Source organism: Trichoderma aggressivum, assembly GCF_033847375.1.
Source record: "Trichoderma aggressivum f. europaeum strain CBS 100526 chromosome Unknown scaffold_011, whole genome shotgun sequence".
NCBI classification, from domain to species: domain Eukaryota; kingdom Fungi; phylum Ascomycota; class Sordariomycetes; order Hypocreales; family Hypocreaceae; genus Trichoderma; species Trichoderma aggressivum.
Genome location: NW_026946377.1, coordinates 472,383 through 490,963, shown reverse-complemented (window position 1 = coordinate 490,963; position 18,581 = coordinate 472,383). Strand labels below are relative to the sequence as shown.

The following is an 18,581-nucleotide window of genomic DNA, read 5'->3' as shown; positions in this document are numbered from 1 at the left end:
CCGTCTCGTCTTTTTCCTGCGTCCTCTTTTATCTCGTCCCCCCTCCTTCACTCTCGCACCCCACCAAAAACCCTTCTTTTTTCCACCTTGAGCCTGCTGGGAAAAGTCACTTTCACTTTGGGTCAGCCAACGCAAGTGCCTCTCTTTTCCCTTTTCCCTTTCCCCTTCCCTTTCCTGTTGATTCCTTTCCCGTCTTCCCCCCTTCTCCCCTCCTTTCTGCCACACCCGGAGAGACCCTCTCTCTCTCCTTGTCCTTGTCCTCTTGCACACGTCAACCCAGCTTGAGTACCGAGAGACAACTCGGCACGCCCTGGCTCGTTTGCTGCGGTGTCTCTCGTCTTCTCTGGCCTCTCCGTCTTCGCTTCTAGCGTGGCGTTTCTCTGGGGGGTCCGCCTGCGTCTTTGCACATATAGCCACTGCAGCCACCTCCAACCGCTGCCACCACATCTTTCTGTCTGTCTGTGGTCGACCAAGGCAGACACACGCACTCCAGCCTCAAAAGTAACGAGCTGACCACGAGTGTCTCGACTTACTTTTTGATCCCTGGCAAGGCTGTCTTCTTTTTAATCTATTTCACTTTCCAATTGCTTTCTTCTCTTACTCCTTCCCTCTCGGCAAACTTTTTTCTGTTTCCTCTCTCAGCTCTTCACGACCCAGCACCACCTCCTTTTTCGTCAGGAGCCTCGAGGTCTTGTCCGAAACTGAAGATAGCTGTTTCTCGGTGCTTTGGTTCAACAATCCGGGCCCGCCAGATGCCCCTTCGCTTCCTCACCAACAATTGGGAATTGGTTGGAGGTTCTGGAATCACTCGACTCACTTAATAATCGGCGGCACACTCTCCACTGTCCCGCCACTTCCTTCTCCTATCCATCTCCACAGAGCATGGCAGAGGATCGACATCGCCAGGAGTATCCTCAGCAGCACCGGCCAGAGGATATCAAGCACCAACCGCCCCCCTCATTCTACCACCACCTCCCTTCTCGAGACGCACCTCACTCGGATACCGACAGAAGTCCTCATTCTCGAACCACCATGGCAACCTCCGTCACCTTGCCGTCCATCCACGACCCTCGGCCCAGCGGCTACGGCCCCCCGCCGCCGGCTGGCCGAGGCTACGTGAGCGATCCTCGTTATGAGTCTCCGAATGCCGTCAATGGATATCCTCCACCCCCTGGAAGTCAACAGCAGCCAGCCTCGTACCTCCCTCCCCTGCAACCGCAAGCAGATATGCGGTCTGCCTATCCTCCGCCCGAGCCGCCACGAGGCGCCTACTACGATGACCGCCGCCCCCCTCCTCACCCGGCCTACCACGACCAGTATGCCTCCGAATACTACTACCGAGGGCTCCCGCAGGGCCACCATAATGGCTATCCTCACGATTACTCGCGTCCCCCTCCTGCCTACGCACAGGATTATGGCCAGCCCGGAATGGAGCGCCCACGGGAAGCTCCCAGACAGCGCACTTCCATTGCATGCAGATACTGTCGAAAGCGAAAGGTTTGTCACGCAGCGTGGATCGACCCTTAGTGTGTTTGTTGATTGTCTGTCCATCTGTTCACTTTCCAGTAGCTAACCCTCTGTTCCTCCTTCCCAGATCCGCTGCAGTGGCCATCAGAACGCCCCTGGTGGAAAGTGTCAAAACTGTGCTCGGATGAACCAGGAGTGCATCTTTCAGCCTGTCTCGTCTTCTAGCTCTACAGCCTTCATTCCCGTCTCGGCCGTCCCGGGAGGCGTGCCGCCGGGAACGCAGCTATTCGGAGCATACGGCCAGCCTCTGGCTCCAAGTGCCGTCCCTCACCCTCACCCTCACCCGCACCCGCCTCACCACCCTCCTCACCCGTCTCATCCTTATCCTCCGACGGCAGGTCCGCCGCACCCACCGCCTGGGGCTTATTACCATCCGCAGGCCCAATCTCCTACAGACTCGTATTCGTCTTATGGAGAATTGAGAGGGGATGACCAATTGTCAGGAAGGAGACGTCGAAGGTCGTCGCCAGATCCGGAAGATGCGTACAGGTTACCTCCTCCCCGAGCTGGCGTGGCGGAAGATGATCATCGAAGAAGATCACCCGCCGAGCTCTCTAACAACAGCAGCCCCGGAAGCTTGAGCTATTCGCGTTACGCAGGCCCGGCGAGGCACAGCCCCCGAAACCCAGCGCTACCCCATCCCGCTAGTGTTGGCAATGCCGATGGCCGTTCGCCTGTCACGCAGCAGAACGGGTCGAGCGGCTCCTCGACACCCGCACGCTCGGGTCCTTCAAACAGCCAGTCGCAGCAATCGAGCTCCATCATGAGCCTCAGCAATCTCGTGGACAAGAACGACATTGACAAAACCATGATTGATCGCCTCAACCGTCCTCGAGATACCGGTTCTGGCCAGAGTCAGAGAGAGTCCTCTCGCTAAATGCCGCAAAGTGGAAGAGACACAGCCAAACCGGAGGCCAGTTGCCGCTGCAATGCCACCAATCTTGGTGAATATACGCCAGCTCATCCTCTTGCCGACTATAATCAGCAAAGGTGTTTTGCCGAGAAACCTCAAGAATATGATATGACGAAACGGCGGAAAGAAGACGCGGAGAGAAAACCAGTCGATTTATCAAAGACTTTTCCGCCTGGCAACGAACCCAGTCTTTATACAACCAATTGAAGTTGCCTTTGATGTCTTTCTGGCATTGGGACATTCCGGTTATACGCGGTTCTTGCAAATTGTGCATTTTTCCCTTCCCTATCATTCAACCACCTGTAAAAAAAATTCCACAAAGAGCTGTGCTCTCTGGGTTCATGAACATCACATTACAACCTCACTATACAATTTTTAAAGATAAAAAAAGGAAAAAAGAGACAGCCCAGGGGCTCTCTCAACTTCAATTCGTTGTTTTTTCTTTCTTTCACTTGCTTCTTGTCTGGACAAATTTCTTTTTTACCATTTTTTATTATCAGATAAGACGGAATAGCCTCACGGCACACCATGCTTGGAACGATTGGGGATTGAGTTACGCGATTACATGATTTTGATATTATTTTCTCTCCTCTTGTCTGCCCGTTCTTTTTCTTCTTCTTTTTTTTCCCTGCCTTTTCCTTGTTCCCTTTTTCCTTCCCACAACAGAGGCACATTGGGAATAATATTGGTTCTTGCTTCACTGGCATTGCCGTTGAGGGCAAACCCGAGCAACACGGCACACGGGGGGGTTCACAGTGGCACGGGGGGAATATGGCTCATTGGAGGCAGGCTGGCAAAATTCATCTGTTGGGTCAACGGTAAAAGAAAAGCCTTGGGCTTGGGCTGACGGTTCGGTGGATATGGCGCGGAATGGGCTTGGCTGAAGCTATACCAGGCGGAAGGGCGGCTGCGTAAGGGAGGGTACTCTGTCTGAAATTTTACATTTGTGTTATAGTGTGCGATCAACAAGACGTCAGTTTTTTTTCTCTTCGTCTTCTTCTTTTTTTCTCATTTCTCTCAGTCTTGTCTTGCTCATGATGTGTTTGCAGCGCCGCTGTTAGCCGTCCATACAGAATGCTAATTCATGTTTTTACTACCGTGCCTTGCCGACTCGCCTGGCGTCTACACGTGTGCCATGCGTCCGGGACGATGACGATGGTGCTGTTGGACGAGTGAATGCAGCTGGTCGACACGTATTGTCCTGGCCTTGCCCATGTTGGTTGAACCTAGCAGAAGCCCGGGTTTGTCCTGATCCGGCGCGGCTCGCCGGTCTTGGTAAGGGACGAAATTTGTCTGCTTACCGTCAACTGGAGAGATACACGCCCCCATGTTAAGGTCAGAATGCACTAACATGAAGCAAATGGAGACTAGAGATGGAGACCGGGGGGGGGGGAAACAGCCCCGCCCTCCTTCGCTCTCCAGCTTGTGAGGATGAAGGGGCCCCTCCCGCCCACTCGGTGGCTGTGGCTCTCCCCCCCTGAAAACACAGGAATGGGCTGAGGAAACTGGATTTTGGCCGCTGGAAGCAGCTATTGATCACCGTGGCAGGCGACACACATCGACGTTGTCCCATCAAGTTTCAAATCTTCATGCCTGGTCATGGCTTTGGTCACATGGGCGAGAGAGTGAATGGGAAGAAGGTGTGTGTGTGTGTGTGAGTTTGTGCCCCTGCCGAAGAGAAATGGGGAATGAGCACGATGGAGAGGCAGAGAGTCAGAGTTCAGGTATCTGAAGAAGGAAAGAAATCAAGGTGGCAGGTGATCAGCTGGCATTACCTGCATGCGCGGCTGAGAAGCAAACGAGGGGGGGGGACAGAAAATGTCGGTCTGTAATCATCTGCAACTACTCCGCCCAGCCTCATGAGCCCAACTTTGAGCGCGCATGCATACTCTTGCTCACACTTACGGGGCCTTCGATAGATGATGGGAAATGTGACAGCGCAGGCACGAGTAGGCAGCTGAGCAGAGGAGGGGGCTCTGGGTCTTGCTCCTAATCCTCGTCATTCTGCAGACGCGGTGATCGAATCAGACGAGGCGAAGGGGGGTTCTCGGTGTTCTCAATGCAAGTAGAAGGAAGGCTGGTCCCTGTCTCGTTTGTTAGGAAAGACAGGGAGGGAGGGGTCAATGAATTTTTTTTCCCTCCCCTTGTCCTTCTTTGACTCCCAGCAGGCTGCTATGATTGGCAGTGATGAAACGAATGCCCTCATCCAAATGCCCACAGGCGTAAATCTTTTTGCTGCCAACCAACTGCGCGGGACAAAATGCACCGTCTCCGAGCCCTGAAGAGACGAGAGAGCTGGACAAGAGCAGGCAGCATTGTCGACTAGATTTGGGCCTAGCTAAAGCTGGCGGCTCATTGCAGCAGCACTTGACGGCTTGCGAGCTAGAGGCTTTGATCCCGCGGCACCGGTCGGGTCGCCTCGCTATTGCCTGCTACGGATGCTAGGGGAAGATGGAAGGGCTAGGGAGTTCTTGGGGAGGAAGAGCTGTGTATGATGATTTCAGCTTGTCCATCTGTGCTTGTGTTTGGTTTTGAAAGCCCGGTTTGATTATCATTTTGGAGGCGCTGCCATACTGGAAGCGTTGGCGATGAGCCTGGCCGAGCAGCTTGGGACTTGGCTAGTGTTTGACAAGTTGAAGCACGAACGAGAAAGAAAACCCGAGTCGAACAGAATGCATGACACCTCGGGACTCATTGCCTTTAGTGGCTTCTCAGCGTGCTGAGAGAAAGGGGGGGTGATGGAGCGAAAGGATATGACTTGATCTGGGGCGAGTCGTTGGTAGTAAGAGTTCCTAGTACCGTGACGAGGCTAAGGAGGCAAGGCTAAGAGGGAATGGACTTGGCTAGTCGCCCAGCCAGTGCAGTGACGAGACGGAATCGAGGGGTGGAAGACGATATTGAAGTCATTAGGGACAGGCTAGAATCAAAGTAGCCGAACAACGTGAAGTCGAGCATGAATCGGGTGGTGGGCTTTAGAGGGGGTGAACGGAGATGGTACCACGAGTGTTTTTGGATAAATCAATCAGCCTGGTGCGGCTTTGTTTCTCGCAGGCCGTTCTTCTTTCTTTCAAGGCCAGAGTCACACCAAGATTGATTTAAAAATGGCTCCAGAGGCACTTGCCGGCGTAAGGGGGGAAATACATCTTCGTGATGGGGAGAGGCGATAAAAGGAGGCGAAGTGAGGTAGAGCAAAGCATCCAGATACAACCACGAGGCTGTACTTTGCCTCCCAGGGCGCGAGAACGCGAAAGGGTGTCCCTGTTGGATCTAGTAGAGTTCAATAGAGACAATAGGGGTGACGACGGACGCCGCAAAGGCACTTAGGGGGCGAGTCAGCATGACCATGACCCAGTTCTCGGTCAAGAGCAAGGAGGGTCCCAGTACACCTTAGGGCCTCGCCGCCTCACCCAGGCGGACCGACGCTTGACAGGCAGCGCACGAGACGGGTGGGACTCGTGAGGCAATAAACTTCGTCGCCGGCGGCAGCGGAAACGGCTTCTTGTGGCCGCGAGCCTCAAGCGCGCCGTCAGGTTGAGTGCCCGCCCTTGCAGCCTTGGTTTGCCGGCGAGGTCTTGATGAGCAGCATCAGCACGGAGAAGAGAACGGGGGGAGGGAGGGGAAGAGACAGACCAGACTTGGGGAGTGCGAGCAGTGGCTGGCGGCTGACAAACGGGCGTGACTGTTGGTATTTTTTCCTTCTCTTGGCTTGAGTTACTAATTTTCTAGCATCTTCTCGGGACTGGGAAGAGCACGTACTGTTTGTGACCCCCGTTCCACTAGCCCGCCAACTAGACAGTCTCCTCCGTGTCTAGTACTGGGTGGACTGGGGGTGAAACTTGGTGGCATTTCTTTCCGCCGTTCTCGGAAGATGCCATGGTGAGCATTTGCGAAAGACGGGCAATGATGGTCGTTGTGCGTACGCTGACCTACTGGAGCACAAAGGCCGCTATCTCGTGGCTACTTGAGGCAGTTCGGGCCGGAGAACAAGGACCAGGCGGGAGGCAAGTGGCGTCTCGAGAGGCTGAGAATCCGAATCATGGCAAGGGAACAGCCGGCGAGTCGAGGTATAAGGATAGAGGACAAGGCAGCAGTTCTCTGTACGGAGTACAGCGAGAAGTTTATGGCGGGCTGTGGCTTAATGGGCTTGTCCTGGTGGCAGTGAGCTGAGTAGCTGAGACCGCGGCTGAGACAAGGCAATCTGGAGGAGCCGAGACATTCGAAGTAAATCCGAAGCGTGTGAGATGGACGGAAAATCCGATTTGATTCTGCGCCATTGATGATAGTTGGAGAACTGCGAAGAAGAGAAGAAAGATTGCGATGAAAAAGAGAAGTGAGAGGAAATGAGAGAGGAAGAAAGGAGGTCAAGGGAAGGAACTTTCAAGTGAGGGGGTGAACAACGGCATCAAGTAGCTGACAAAGTATAGAACAGCAACGAAAAGCACCCATCACTGTGTCGTTCTGGCCGAATGGTACCTATGGGGAACACCAAACTCTCCGAAAAGGAATACTAATGATGCAGTCGCACCTGCTTTTCAAGTGTGTTCTCCCAAGAGTACCTGGTGCTCTACGCAGACTTCTTTTTTTTTTTTTTCAAAGTTACTTTCCATCAAGCAATCATACCAAAAATGCGGTTGCACTCATAGCAGGTACATTTGAGATTGACGTTGGAATGAGGGAGAATAGTATCTGTTGTCTTGGTTTCTCCCCCTTTTTTTCATTCATCCGTCATCAAGCCGCCATAAAATCAGTGGTGTAAGTACTCGCTGATAACGCATCGAAGCACCTCGAACAGTACAAGAAGAATGCCAGGGCTAAATAAATCACGAGCCCCTTGTAAAAAATCCAAATCATTGGGCCTTTCATTGAGAACGCTATTTAAAGGGAAAAAAGGGGTTTGAGATTGGCTTTCCGCAATGCCACTCTGCCGGATGTGGTACCTGCATGAGCCAGATCGTCGGAGCCGCGACTGGAATGCAAATGACGTTTCCGGCGGCCACCTCGTCGAAGCTTCACCTTTTTCTTTCTTTCTTCTTCTTCTTCTTTTAAATACGAATAAACTACTTTTGCTTCTCTCTTCTATCCTTTGCGTAAATTCCATTTCCGGCATTTGATATTGATAACTGGTTTGGTAAAGGTTGATCTAACAAGGACCTGTGCTGCCTCGTAATTCATACTCAGGAGGCGGCTTCACACTTTTCGCCACAGCCAACCCGAACTCTATTCAAATATGCTCCTCGTACTTTGTCTGCCACCCGTCAACTGCCTTTGAGCACGGGGCCGCCCGAAAAGGCCCGAGGCCCGACAGCGAGGGATCGAAAAAGCCCGCTGGCGCCTCGTTTGATCGAGGAGACAAGGGAGGGGGGGACGGACTGGTACAGTATGGAACGAGCAAGACTACGACGACTACGACGAGAACTAAAGGGGCTCGACCCCGGCGTAGCCGAGCGTGGAGTCATCTCCATTTCTCTCGGAGAAGGGAGACTTGTCGTTGTTGGGAGGGCATGTATCCTGCCTAACATGAAATCAACGAGAGAATTTTGCCTCTTTCAGTCTCGTGGACCTCGTCAGATGTCATGTTGGCACGCTGATGTGAGCACGGGATGCTTCATCCCTCATGATTATGGTGTGCTGGTGTTGGGCAGTCAAGGGATTCGAGTCACCTCCCGGAGATACTTCGTTATTAGCTGAAAAAGAGTTTCGTCTCGTAGCAAGTACATCCGTTCATCGAGCCACCCCAACCCATCCACCCACTTATCGCCATATCCACCCATCTGACGCCTCTCTGGGGCTCTCGGAGGCGACATTTGTAGCTGAATGAAGCTAGAGCCCGGTGCTTTGCTCTGTCCAACCGTCTCTGACGCAATGTAGAGTGACTTTGGTCTTCAGGGGGGGGGGAACTTCAGGAGAGAAGGCAGCGTGAGGTGTAGCTTCGGGTGGCTAGAGTGCCGAGTCTAGCTGAAGGGACACCAAAAAAGGTATGATATTGCTTTTCTTGGGCCATGCTTCGTCGAGCTGGCGGTTGCTGGATGTATTGGTACCGACTCGGACCGCGAGTTCGATGAGTTTGCGGAAAGCCCCATGAATTCGGAGCGTATCTTGGATGGTAACCCAGCAAGTCGTCTGGATCTATCAGGTCCCACTCGTCCCAAGGCACGTCCTCGTTCACCAGTCCACGCAGCCAGTCCTGGAGATGATTTATCATATCTATTACCACCAGCAGAAGCTCCGGGGGAAGCTGTTCAAGGTCGTTAAATAAATCATCGAAACCATAATCCGAATCGCCCATTGTGGGAATCTGCTTCAACGCAACTAGAAAAAAGGGGGGTCATTAGCGGGAGATCAAGGGCGTAGGAGCGAAAGAAAATATCCTCTGATGAGGGTTTATTACCTGGAAACGAACGAGATCAAAACAGGAGCCTGCTTTGTGACAACGCTCATTTAGGTATCACTGCTTAGGGAGTCGAAACGAGATGCTGATGCTGATGAAGATTGTAGGATCGAGGATGCTGGAAGTGAGAGATTTTCGTCCTGGATGAAACTTTTCAAACGCTGAAGAAAGACCTACGTTTGGCGTTATTTTCTGATTCTTTTGCCATGTGGCTTGTGCCGCAAGGCCGACAAGGAAAGTGGGAGGCAGCTGGAGGCAGGCGCCAAAAGGGGAGGAAAGACCGTCACTGAAAATAACACAGGCAAGAATGGCTTAGCCGGTATGTGTCTAATGACGAATATGATATTTAGAGGCATCTATTAGCTTTTAATTTCGTTTCAATCCATCGCTCTTTCCTGTCGTTTCTTTTGCATCCATCGCCGTGTCGAACATGATGACTGCCGGAATGGGCTACTTAGAATTATTATCTAGATAGAATTTATTTAAAATAACGTCCCGCTAATAACGGCTCGTCCCTTTGGTCGTCGCTCCAAAGAGGAAAGTTTTGGCGCCATTTCGGCCAATGGGCCACGGGCTGCGTTTATTAGTGACGACAGGCTAACTGCAACGAGTTGGGCCGCCAGCTTAGCAGCAGAGCACACTCAGTACTAAGGGAAAACAACAAGATGAACGAGAACAAAAATATCAAAGCATAAAAATCAAGATGGGAATGTTGATTCGGAAGTCTGCTGGAAATGCTTGGACGCTTATGCGCAATCTTAGTCACCATTTACCAGTGCGGTACTTTGAAAAAGAGAGTCAAATCAGAACCGCGGCGTGGATGATAATCTATCGATTTCTTCAGCTACTCCGTAGGGGGATGGACGAACGGGCATTCGACTCAGAACCTGGTTCCCCCGGAGTGTTGCTTTCGGACGGCTTTTCGGATGATCCCAAACATTGGCATTCGCAACTAGTTTGCACTTATAACGGCTCAATGTGACGTTCCTAAAGTGCTTTAGGCAGGAGATGAGGATGTTTGGCGGGCAATAATTTGTCTGCTGTGGACTTGACAGGCTAAAGAATGGCACTGTTACTCTCCGCGGAGTATTTCTACCATTAAGCTTATTATGTCTAATGTTCTGAAAATAGATTCCTTATATAATTTAGCCTTACGATTACTGATTATATATAAAATTGTCCATCCTCTATTCCACCGCTCAAATTTTCCTTAACCTCTATTCTCATCTCCATCGCCCGTTTCTCAAGTCTACTTCTTCTTTCACAAATTATCACGCAAGTAAATATGCGATCTGCCGTTTGGACCCTTACCCTCCTCTTGCCCGCGTGGGTGGTGGCCGAGAAATACGTCCTCTGGAACAGCCAGACGTGTGAAGAGCAAGTCGAGGATGGCATCTCGTTCTCTCGCTACGCAACCTACAAGGATTCCGTCTACTGCTTCGATTTCTTCGATAATGTCGTTGCAGGCTCAGTCAGCCAGAGCAAGGACACGGTATGCCAGGTGTACACCGGCACTGGCTGCAGTGGCCAAGAGGTACAGCTTACCTGCACTGCCAACAACCTCTTCGACCCTCGTCTTTGCTGCACGGACACTCCGCAGGGAATCAAGTCTCTCCGTTGCTGGAACCAAGAGTAGCTTGAGAACCAGGATACAAAGGCTCGGAGGAGACAGAAAAGATAAGAAGATGCGCTGAAGTGTGCAGGAGTGGGTGCTGGACTTGGCGAAATTGCATTGAAACACATTCCGCTAGACTGTATCCGCATAAAAAGGTCGGGGGAGCTCTTGGGTTTTGGAGGGGCTTTGACAAGATCCGTATGGTATATATTATCACTGGTCAGAATGAATGGTAGCCCGTTTGTGTATGCGTCTCCAGGTTCACAAAGCTAGACCTGCCAACAGCATCTAGCGCCAATAAAGTCTCACATCTTGCTCTGCTCAGGCACAAGTAGCCTTATCTGATAATTCAATACAAATGTAACGCTGCTGTTGCAATTGTAGCTCGAATTGGTGGTGTGATTATCAACCACAGTTGGGCTCCGGTATAGCTTCAGACTGACCTGCGATCTTCCCTTAAGCGGGTTTCGAGCTCTATCTTGGGGATTTGAAAGCTAATAATTTCGAAAATACGACTGGGCAATTATGTCGAATATATTTCCAATTGCCTAACCGAGGATCGGTATACAAAGGTTGAGTAGGGCTCGAATTCGTTTCGTTTATTTAGCCTATTGAGCATGGTACGTTTCGTCAGCTCATGGTCTGAAAAGGGAAAGAAAGACGACGATGCGATGATACCAATGCTTGTGAAAGCACAATCTTCAACAATAGAGGACTCGAGGGAGACAGGCAACGGCCAAGAGAACGGCCGCGTGTCGTGGCGTGAGCAGTCACCCTTCCATTATCTCGATTTCCGGTTCTGGAGATTTTCAAAGGGGCGTTCAAAAAGGCCATGACATGAATCTGGCGTTGACGGATTCCAGTTGCTTTAACAAAAGACTGATCACTTGTTGACAAATGATGAAAAGTAGAAACGCAGGCGTGGGATGGCCAAACAGAGATAGCCATATACAATCACGTGAGGACCAAGGCCCAGGGGTTCGAGCTGCGTATTTGTTCACGGCAAAAGTTGTGGCATTTCTAGTTTGGAAATGTCACTTTAATATCGATTTTGTATAGATCTGGCATATGCCCGAACCAATTATTCTCTATCGACCTGCATATGTATGCCCGTGGTGCCCTATGGGGTGTGACGACCATCCTGGTGTGCCCTCCAAATTCGTAGCAACAGACCAGTGCTCCAGCTTCGTAGCACTAGATCTAACAGTTTACCGACATGGGAGTTAAAGTATTGCTAATGCCGCTTCGTCTTTGTCCACTTATTTCCTTTTCTTCGGGGTGGCTTGCGAGTATGTGCTGTCTTTTGTCGATTTGGTTGCTCCAGCGATTCGGCATTTTCTCTCTCCAACGTGGCGAGGGTTCTCTCTATCTCGTTATTTTGCTCGACCATGCCGCGATAACCTTGATATAGGTTGGCTTTTCTCTCATCGCGGAGGGTAGCTGTCTCTGCTCGGTCCATCTCCATTCGATCATCTTGGTGGAGATTTCGTGGTGCGAATCCCAAGACCTCCATCAGTGCCAACATCATTTGTAACGTTTCGTGTATGATCTGAGTGCCCTCTAGCCTTTCGTCAATTTGTTTTCGCATATCGTCTGGCTGGTTGCATGAAATGACAAATTGGAAACGAGTAATGACAGAGTACTGGCGAGAGAGACGGAGAACTGAACGGTCGGCTTCGTGTTTCGCCTTGATATATATCCAAAAAAAAAAAAAAAAAAAAAAAAAAAAAAAAAAAAAAAAGTGATGAGTACAGATAGACAAATGGGCTTCTCGCTCATTTATGAGCTGATCGAGGGACAAATACCCGGCGCAGGTGAATCAAGCAGGACAATGAAAAAAAAATTGTCAAAGCCTTGGCTTTGTTGTAGGGATTTTTTAGTGTTCGCTTGTCATTGTATATGTAGCGGACATTGGATGGTGACCAACTCCTCCGCCTCAAACAAAGCGTCAATCTAAACAGTTATTCTTTGTTCATTCTTCTGTCACTTCGTGGTAAAGTGCTAAAGTGGTAAATGCTGCAAGATGCTACGGCCCATACTAAAGCTTGTAGAAAATTAAAGGCGTAAAATGTAGTATATTGGCAAATACCGGGCGAGCCTGGATACAGATTTGGTTGATCGATTCATTTCCATATAAAAGGGATGGTCATATAATGACTCCGCCATCGGTATCATTTCCATCTTACAGGCTCTCCAATGTTACAAACTCTCGCATTTACACAATGCAGTACCTCATATCTATGGATCGTGTGCTGCCCATTCTCTATATGCGTCCCAAACACTCCTCATTCGATCCACTTGGCCAGGCGTAAATTCTTTGTAGCAGGAACTACGGAGTCAAGTTAGTCGTATGCACCACCAAAACAAAGAACCTCGAGAGCAGAGGCAACGTTCTGGACGTACTCGTACGAATAATCCATGAAATTGTGGATTGGATCCAGGCCTGGTTTGTCAGGGCAAGAGTCTCTCCCTTCAGGGCATCCGTTGGAGGGAGACGCCTGCGCAGGCGTATCATCAACGAAGTCGCCGTCGCCGTCGCATCCCCCTTCAAACGTATGCAGGAGTCCTAACCAGTGACCAACTTCATGCGTGAGTGTCTTTCCGAGGTTGTAGTTGTTTAAGCTACCACCAGGGACTGTATCTGAGCGAATGGTGCAGCCGTCTTGCGAAAGAGCCAAATCAAGGTCATCGCCCGCGGTGGGAACGGTACAAAGACCAAGGGTATGGAATGTAGGGATAAACCAAAGGTTCAGATCGTTATAACTGCCATTACGAACAGAGTACCACATGAACTCGAGATCTGTGCCGTTAGCCCATGTCTTGTTGATGGTTCTGTCCATGGCTTTTAGGGTGAAGGAGATATTGGCCGGCTGGTAATCGGAGCTTAGAACTTGTAGCTGGCTGTGGATAGTCTCATCCTATCCGTTGCTTTAGTGTTTGACAATAAGAAGACTCAAAGGCGGGATAGATAAAGGAGCTCAGGAGATGTGAAATGGAGGAGGAAGAATGGTATGCGACTTACGCTGAGATATCCATCTGCCTCGTTCTGTGAGCTTGCCACAATGTGTACATATACACTAATACCAATCTCCTGGGCAACCCTCCGACCTAGTTTTCGGCCGACGGCCGCTTCTTGAGCAAAGAGTTGGGAGATTTTCCCAGACTCGTCATTGGGAGATGAAATGCATCTAAGGTTGCTGGAATCGAATGTATTGCCCATGGTTGTAGGTGCAAGAGCCGAAATGGCCACAATGCTGGCCGCAATAAAATTCCAGGTAAACATGTCGTGTTCCTATATATCACAGTTCTAGTACCATCAAGAACAGTAGGACAAATACATGTATGTTATACGATATTCTCGCAGGAATATATGAAGAAGGGTGAACGACGGGGTTGGCTTGGTCAAATCGACGAACTGGCAGTAAACGGTGAATATAAACAAATAAACAACAGTAGAACGGTAGATAACCTTTGGTACTCAACATTATTCAACGCTAGTATAAACTGTATCTCGATTTGGATGTCGTTGGTTGGAAATTAACTCTTCCCCTTGTATATTATGGAGCTGTTGGATCGCGTCTCTCCCAATATTACATCTGGAATCTTGGATGCGGCTCTATGACAGCGAGTCAGATAGGTGGATTGAAAGATAGCATCTATTTCCACATCAGCATACGGCGTATTTCTACAAAAGAACATTTATGCTTGCCACCCTCAATTTATCGTGGTACATCCAGCAGTTTGGATGAAGCTATAGCGGTCAATCTAATATTAGCTTCTATGGCGCCGCGGACGCCACAGAGAGATGGCGTTGATAAAGGCCCAAGTCCAGGCCACTGGTTCTTAATTCCGCGGGTATTAGAGAAGCCATTGCACGATGCTGTTTATCCTTTGGAGGACCTCTCCTCTTTTTCGAGATACAGTATCCTCAAGAGATGGTAGAGTGCGCTGTCGTGGCGTCGTTGAATTTTTCCCTCTTGCGAGAAGCCTACTTGGAATATTCTCATGTTTGCCTCGCATGCAGCGAGAGAGATTCTCCTCTAGCTCAATGGGAAAGGAGTGAAGAAATATGCTCTAAAGTTACCCGAGCAACCGTTGCGCAGGAGATAGCTTGTCTATGTTTCCCGTCCGGCCGTTGCCCGGAAACTGTGATGTACCGCTGTTCTGGTCGAGGATGATGCAAACGTGGAATAAATTGGTAATCGGAGTAACCAACCGATATGCTTTGCCTCGTGGGGAGGATTTCCAGGGGATTGGCGCTCCATCTTGTCAAGTCCTCAGCTGGTGGTAATCATCCAAGTAAGAGATGTGTGGTTTCTCAAAGAAGCATGCTCTTTTTCTGTAGTGAAAGCGGATCATTAATTAGCATCAGTACTAATGACTATTATCATCAAGACTCCTGGCATACCTACCTACTTCGAAAGCATAGATGACGTTCAGCGGCACTATATTGCAAGCCTCGCCGATAGCTTGTCAAAGGCAGGCCAACTTGGGCTCGCGGTGATGCCATTAGTATTCGCTGTCATTGATCGACACGATGGCGATTGATGACTGGGCTGCTTCCGAGTCACATTAGAAGAGGAAATAGGAGAAGAACCACCAGGGAAATCTGTAGCGTCCAACGGGCAAGCTACATGGGAAGTTTGTTCCTAGGCCTCAGCATCCTGCACAAGAGGGTGCTGTTGGGATCTTGCAGGCGTAGAAAAGGTGCCCCAAGCTGGGCAAATTCGAGATGCTGACAAGAGACAAATTTCGGGCATAGCCATGATGATGCGACATGGGTCAATGATTTGGACCTGGTTTTGAAAGATGATGAAGGAGGGAGAAATTGATCCAAGGAGAGAGAAGGCGTGGTTGTTGTTTTGGCAAGCAGTGGCCAGTCCGAGAGGGCAGAATCAAGACACCCAGTTTTTGTACTGATCAATCCTACCAAGGTACTAAGGTATTGAGGCTTCAAAACACAACATGTGACTTTTATATCAATCAAGCAATGAATCGGCTACAGCAGACACATCGTCAAGGTACCAAATCTTTTACAGCGTTCCAAGCATGGCGTGTACGCCCAATTCCTTTACGGAGAATCCAATAATCTAGGGGCTCTTCATCTTCAATTTCTCTCGTATCTTCAGATCCCAAGTTCAGAGTCACTCAGGCAACAACAAACGTGATTTGATGTTAACAAACTATCAACTCGACGCTACTTTGACTTGACAAGTTGCGAATTTGTATAGACTAAATGTAAAAAGATGTCGCTCTCACGCTTGCTCAACGTAGCAGTGGTAATTCGCCATAACAGGGGGGGATAGTTATCGGAAACGATGAAACGAAAGGGAACACTTGTAGCAAAACGATGCCTAGCTAGCACCGTCAAGTGCTGGGAAATATATAATAAAAAAAAAGAGATATCCTCCATCTTCCAAACAATGACTCCTGCGATTCTCTGTGTATACCCATCTGCATATATATTGGTGCATAGACCCCCGTTCCTCTGCTCTCGAGTCACTCTCGATTCGCTTACTCAGTACCGATACATGGGCTCCTTGCTGCTCTTCGGAGGAGAAGTATAAAGGTCCTCGTCGTCTGAAACTTGGTAGTCAGGCTGCAGATTGTGTGTCGAATGATTCTCGGAAGCGACACCGGATCCAGTGGTGCCATGCGTTGACGAGCCATCCCGGTGGCTGGTCAATCCAAAGCCAGGATGGAAAGGCTCGTCCATGACGGCTGGATGACCATTGGAGCTGGCACCACCTGGTTGCGGGTCACTAAATGGATCTACCAGAGGCCCGGACTCCGGGGGAGGAGCCCTGCCGCGGCCCGGGTCCAGCTGCTTGCCACTGTTTGGCGGGGGATGGGACGGAGGGCTGTAAAGGTCGGTGTCTTTGCCCTTTCCGTTGCCAACTGAGACATTGACAGGGGGCGCGGGGCTGGATCTGGACGATGATGCGGCGGCGTTGGGGACCTGCCATCCCTGAACACCATTGGAGCCGTGAAGTGATTGCTGCTCGGGGGCGGGTGATGGGTTCTCGGATCGCTCGTTGAGACCCAGCTGTTTTCGGGCGCTAAGTATGGCACGTTGGTGCTGGCTAAGCGCAGTCTGCAGCTGCTCGTTGGTGTCAATGAGGCTCTCCATGGTATCGTTGTCTGGCGCGGGATCAGTCGACACCATGTAGCCTTGGATGCTCCTTGAAGCACTCAGGCATCGGTTTGAAAACTCCCTGATGAGCTCGTTCTCAAGCAACTCCACCGCCGGCGTGTTGATGACAAGCTGTTCCAGTAGTTTTGCGGAGGACCGCGCCTCTTCCAGCCGACTGGTCAGCTCGATGGGTTCGGGCAGCCGGTGGTTGCTGTGATGCCTGGAGAAGTAGTTTTGGGAATATCCGTTATCAGGCGCCGCTGATTGCGGAGGGCGTTGGGGTAGTGTAGGTGCTCGCCCCTATTCATCGTGTTAGCTAGCCGTCCCTTTTGGAATCATAGATGCCTGTCTGTCACATACTCCATGCTGCTTGATCGCCTTTTCCTTCTCCTCCTGCCACAGCGTGATAATCAGGGTCAAGTTCTCGTCGTAAAACTTGGTGCGTTCAAAGTCGTCCAGCGTATCCATGAGAATCTGGCGCACACTGCTGTCCTTGGTTCCCTTGAGCAACGCCCGAGTCGTGTCTACAAACTTGGTGTCGAGGTTCCTCGTAAACGTCTCGCCCGGGTTGTCGGCCAGTATCCGCATCAGCATGATGGCATTGTACTGCCATGACGGCCGCGAGGAATACTCCTTGGACATGTATTTCCTGATGATGCGGGCGCATTCGGCAGCGGCGGTGGGCGAAGACTCGGCGGCATCGACAATCGGGGGGAGGAAAAGCACTTCGTCGCTCTGTTTCGACAACGGCAAGCAAGCGTCGGTTAGCGGACATGTTTAGGAGAGACTCGAAGGGGTTTGTTGGGGTTACGTACCTTTGCGGTTCCGCCAGATTCGCAAAATGCTTTCTGGAAAGGTTCGGTCAGTCCAAAGGCGTGCGCCAAACCCAACAAGCCGTTGCGCCGTAGAGACGAGACAGCAACAGGCCGAGCAGAAACATACCACGCTGTTATGGGCCGTCACTTCGGGAGTGTCCCCCGGTGTCGTGGCAGCCGAACGATCTGTGCTACCTGTCGATCACGAAAGAAGGCATCGTTAGCATTTTGCACAGGAAAACGTGCAGAGGATATCGCATCATGCATAGCCTAGGCGCCCATCGTGAAACATGTGCCCAGATGCCGGCTCAAGAGGGAAGGGAGGGAGGGGGGAAGCTCATACTTGTCTTTTTCCTGATGCTCCCCAGCATCTTATTCATGGAAAGGCCCTTCATGGATTTCATCTTGAGCGAAATTATGTCTCCTCGGCTCGGGCGTCGCTGGTAGAAAATCGCGAAGGACGGATGATGGGAAGCGCGTTGGGCACTTTTTGCGGGGCACGATGGAGGACGGACAAAGAGGAATCGGAATCAAGAGCGGGATATTGCCAGCGTCATTCGGTTCGAGGCGGGAGATTCGTCGAGCTTGATAGAGGAAGAGGGAGGGGAGGGGAGACGGAAAGAAAGAAAGAAAACCCACGACGAGCTGCAGGATTGGAGGGAGTTGAGAGGTTGAGAGTATTGGGAGGTTTGAGAGGGGAGAGGCGAGGTTTGTTGGTGGTTGCAGTATTGGAGCTTTTTGGGCTGGGGGTTGCAAGTTCTGTCTGTAACAACCTAAAGCTGCGACTATGTCAATGCTGCCTCGATACTGCGCCAGAAGCCTCGGAGATTACCACAATGGACTAGGTAGGTACAGTACCAAGGTTAATGTTCTTTATAAGATGATGCGTCTACCTTGCCTACCTAAGTAGCAGGTACTGTGAGATTTGCGCGTATCTTGTTCTCTTTTTATTTCAAATCTCGTCTCGTTATTGTTTGCCAACTGCGCTGCGAGAAGCCGGTCCTCAATTTGTTTGTCGGCCTCGTCAATCCTCTTCGGCTTTAATCCCGTCGCTGCCTGGTCTCTTTTTCTCTTCTCCAACAAGCCCAACCATGAGCAGATGCGACTTTGCCATGGTTTCTGGTCCCGCGAAAATTGGGGTCGAGTATCTGGTACATGCATTAGCCGCTGCATTTTCCCACTAAATCGAG

General features: G+C 50.6%; 4 protein-coding genes across 4 annotated transcripts; 2 read left to right on the top strand and 2 right to left on the bottom strand.

Annotated features, from left to right (window-relative positions):
- Nucleotides 1-882: 882 nt before the first annotated feature.
- Nucleotides 883-2,404, top strand: Triagg1_3783 (transcriptional regulator family: Fungal Specific TF; the record flags this gene model as incomplete). The annotated part of the gene is made up of 2 exons (XM_062898113.1): nt 883-1,497; nt 1,595-2,404. 2 exons carry the CDS (start codon nt 883-885, stop codon nt 2,402-2,404), a joined length of 1,425 nt encoding a protein of 474 aa, XP_062757286.1.
- A 7,709-nt stretch (nt 2,405-10,113) lies between these two features.
- On the top strand, nt 10,114-10,464 carry Triagg1_3782 (uncharacterized protein; the record flags this gene model as incomplete). The annotated part of the gene is made up of 1 exon (XM_062898112.1): nt 10,114-10,464. The coding sequence occupies one exon, from the start codon at nt 10,114-10,116 to the stop codon at nt 10,462-10,464; it is 351 nt and encodes a 116-aa protein (XP_062757285.1).
- A 2,321-nt stretch (nt 10,465-12,785) lies between these two features.
- Triagg1_3781 (uncharacterized protein) lies at nt 12,786-13,726 on the bottom strand (the record flags this gene model as incomplete). The annotated part of the gene is made up of 2 exons (XM_062898111.1): nt 12,786-13,361; nt 13,466-13,726. The coding sequence occupies 2 exons, from the start codon at nt 13,724-13,726 to the stop codon at nt 12,786-12,788; spliced, it is 837 nt and encodes a 278-aa protein (XP_062757284.1).
- A 2,235-nt stretch (nt 13,727-15,961) lies between these two features.
- Triagg1_3780 (uncharacterized protein) lies at nt 15,962-17,795 on the bottom strand (the record flags this gene model as incomplete). Its single annotated transcript, XM_062898110.1, has 4 exons — nt 15,962-16,876; nt 16,937-17,311; nt 17,392-17,522; nt 17,735-17,795. 4 exons carry the CDS (start codon nt 17,793-17,795, stop codon nt 15,962-15,964), a joined length of 1,482 nt encoding a protein of 493 aa, XP_062757283.1.
- Nucleotides 17,796-18,581: the final 786 nt, after the last annotated feature.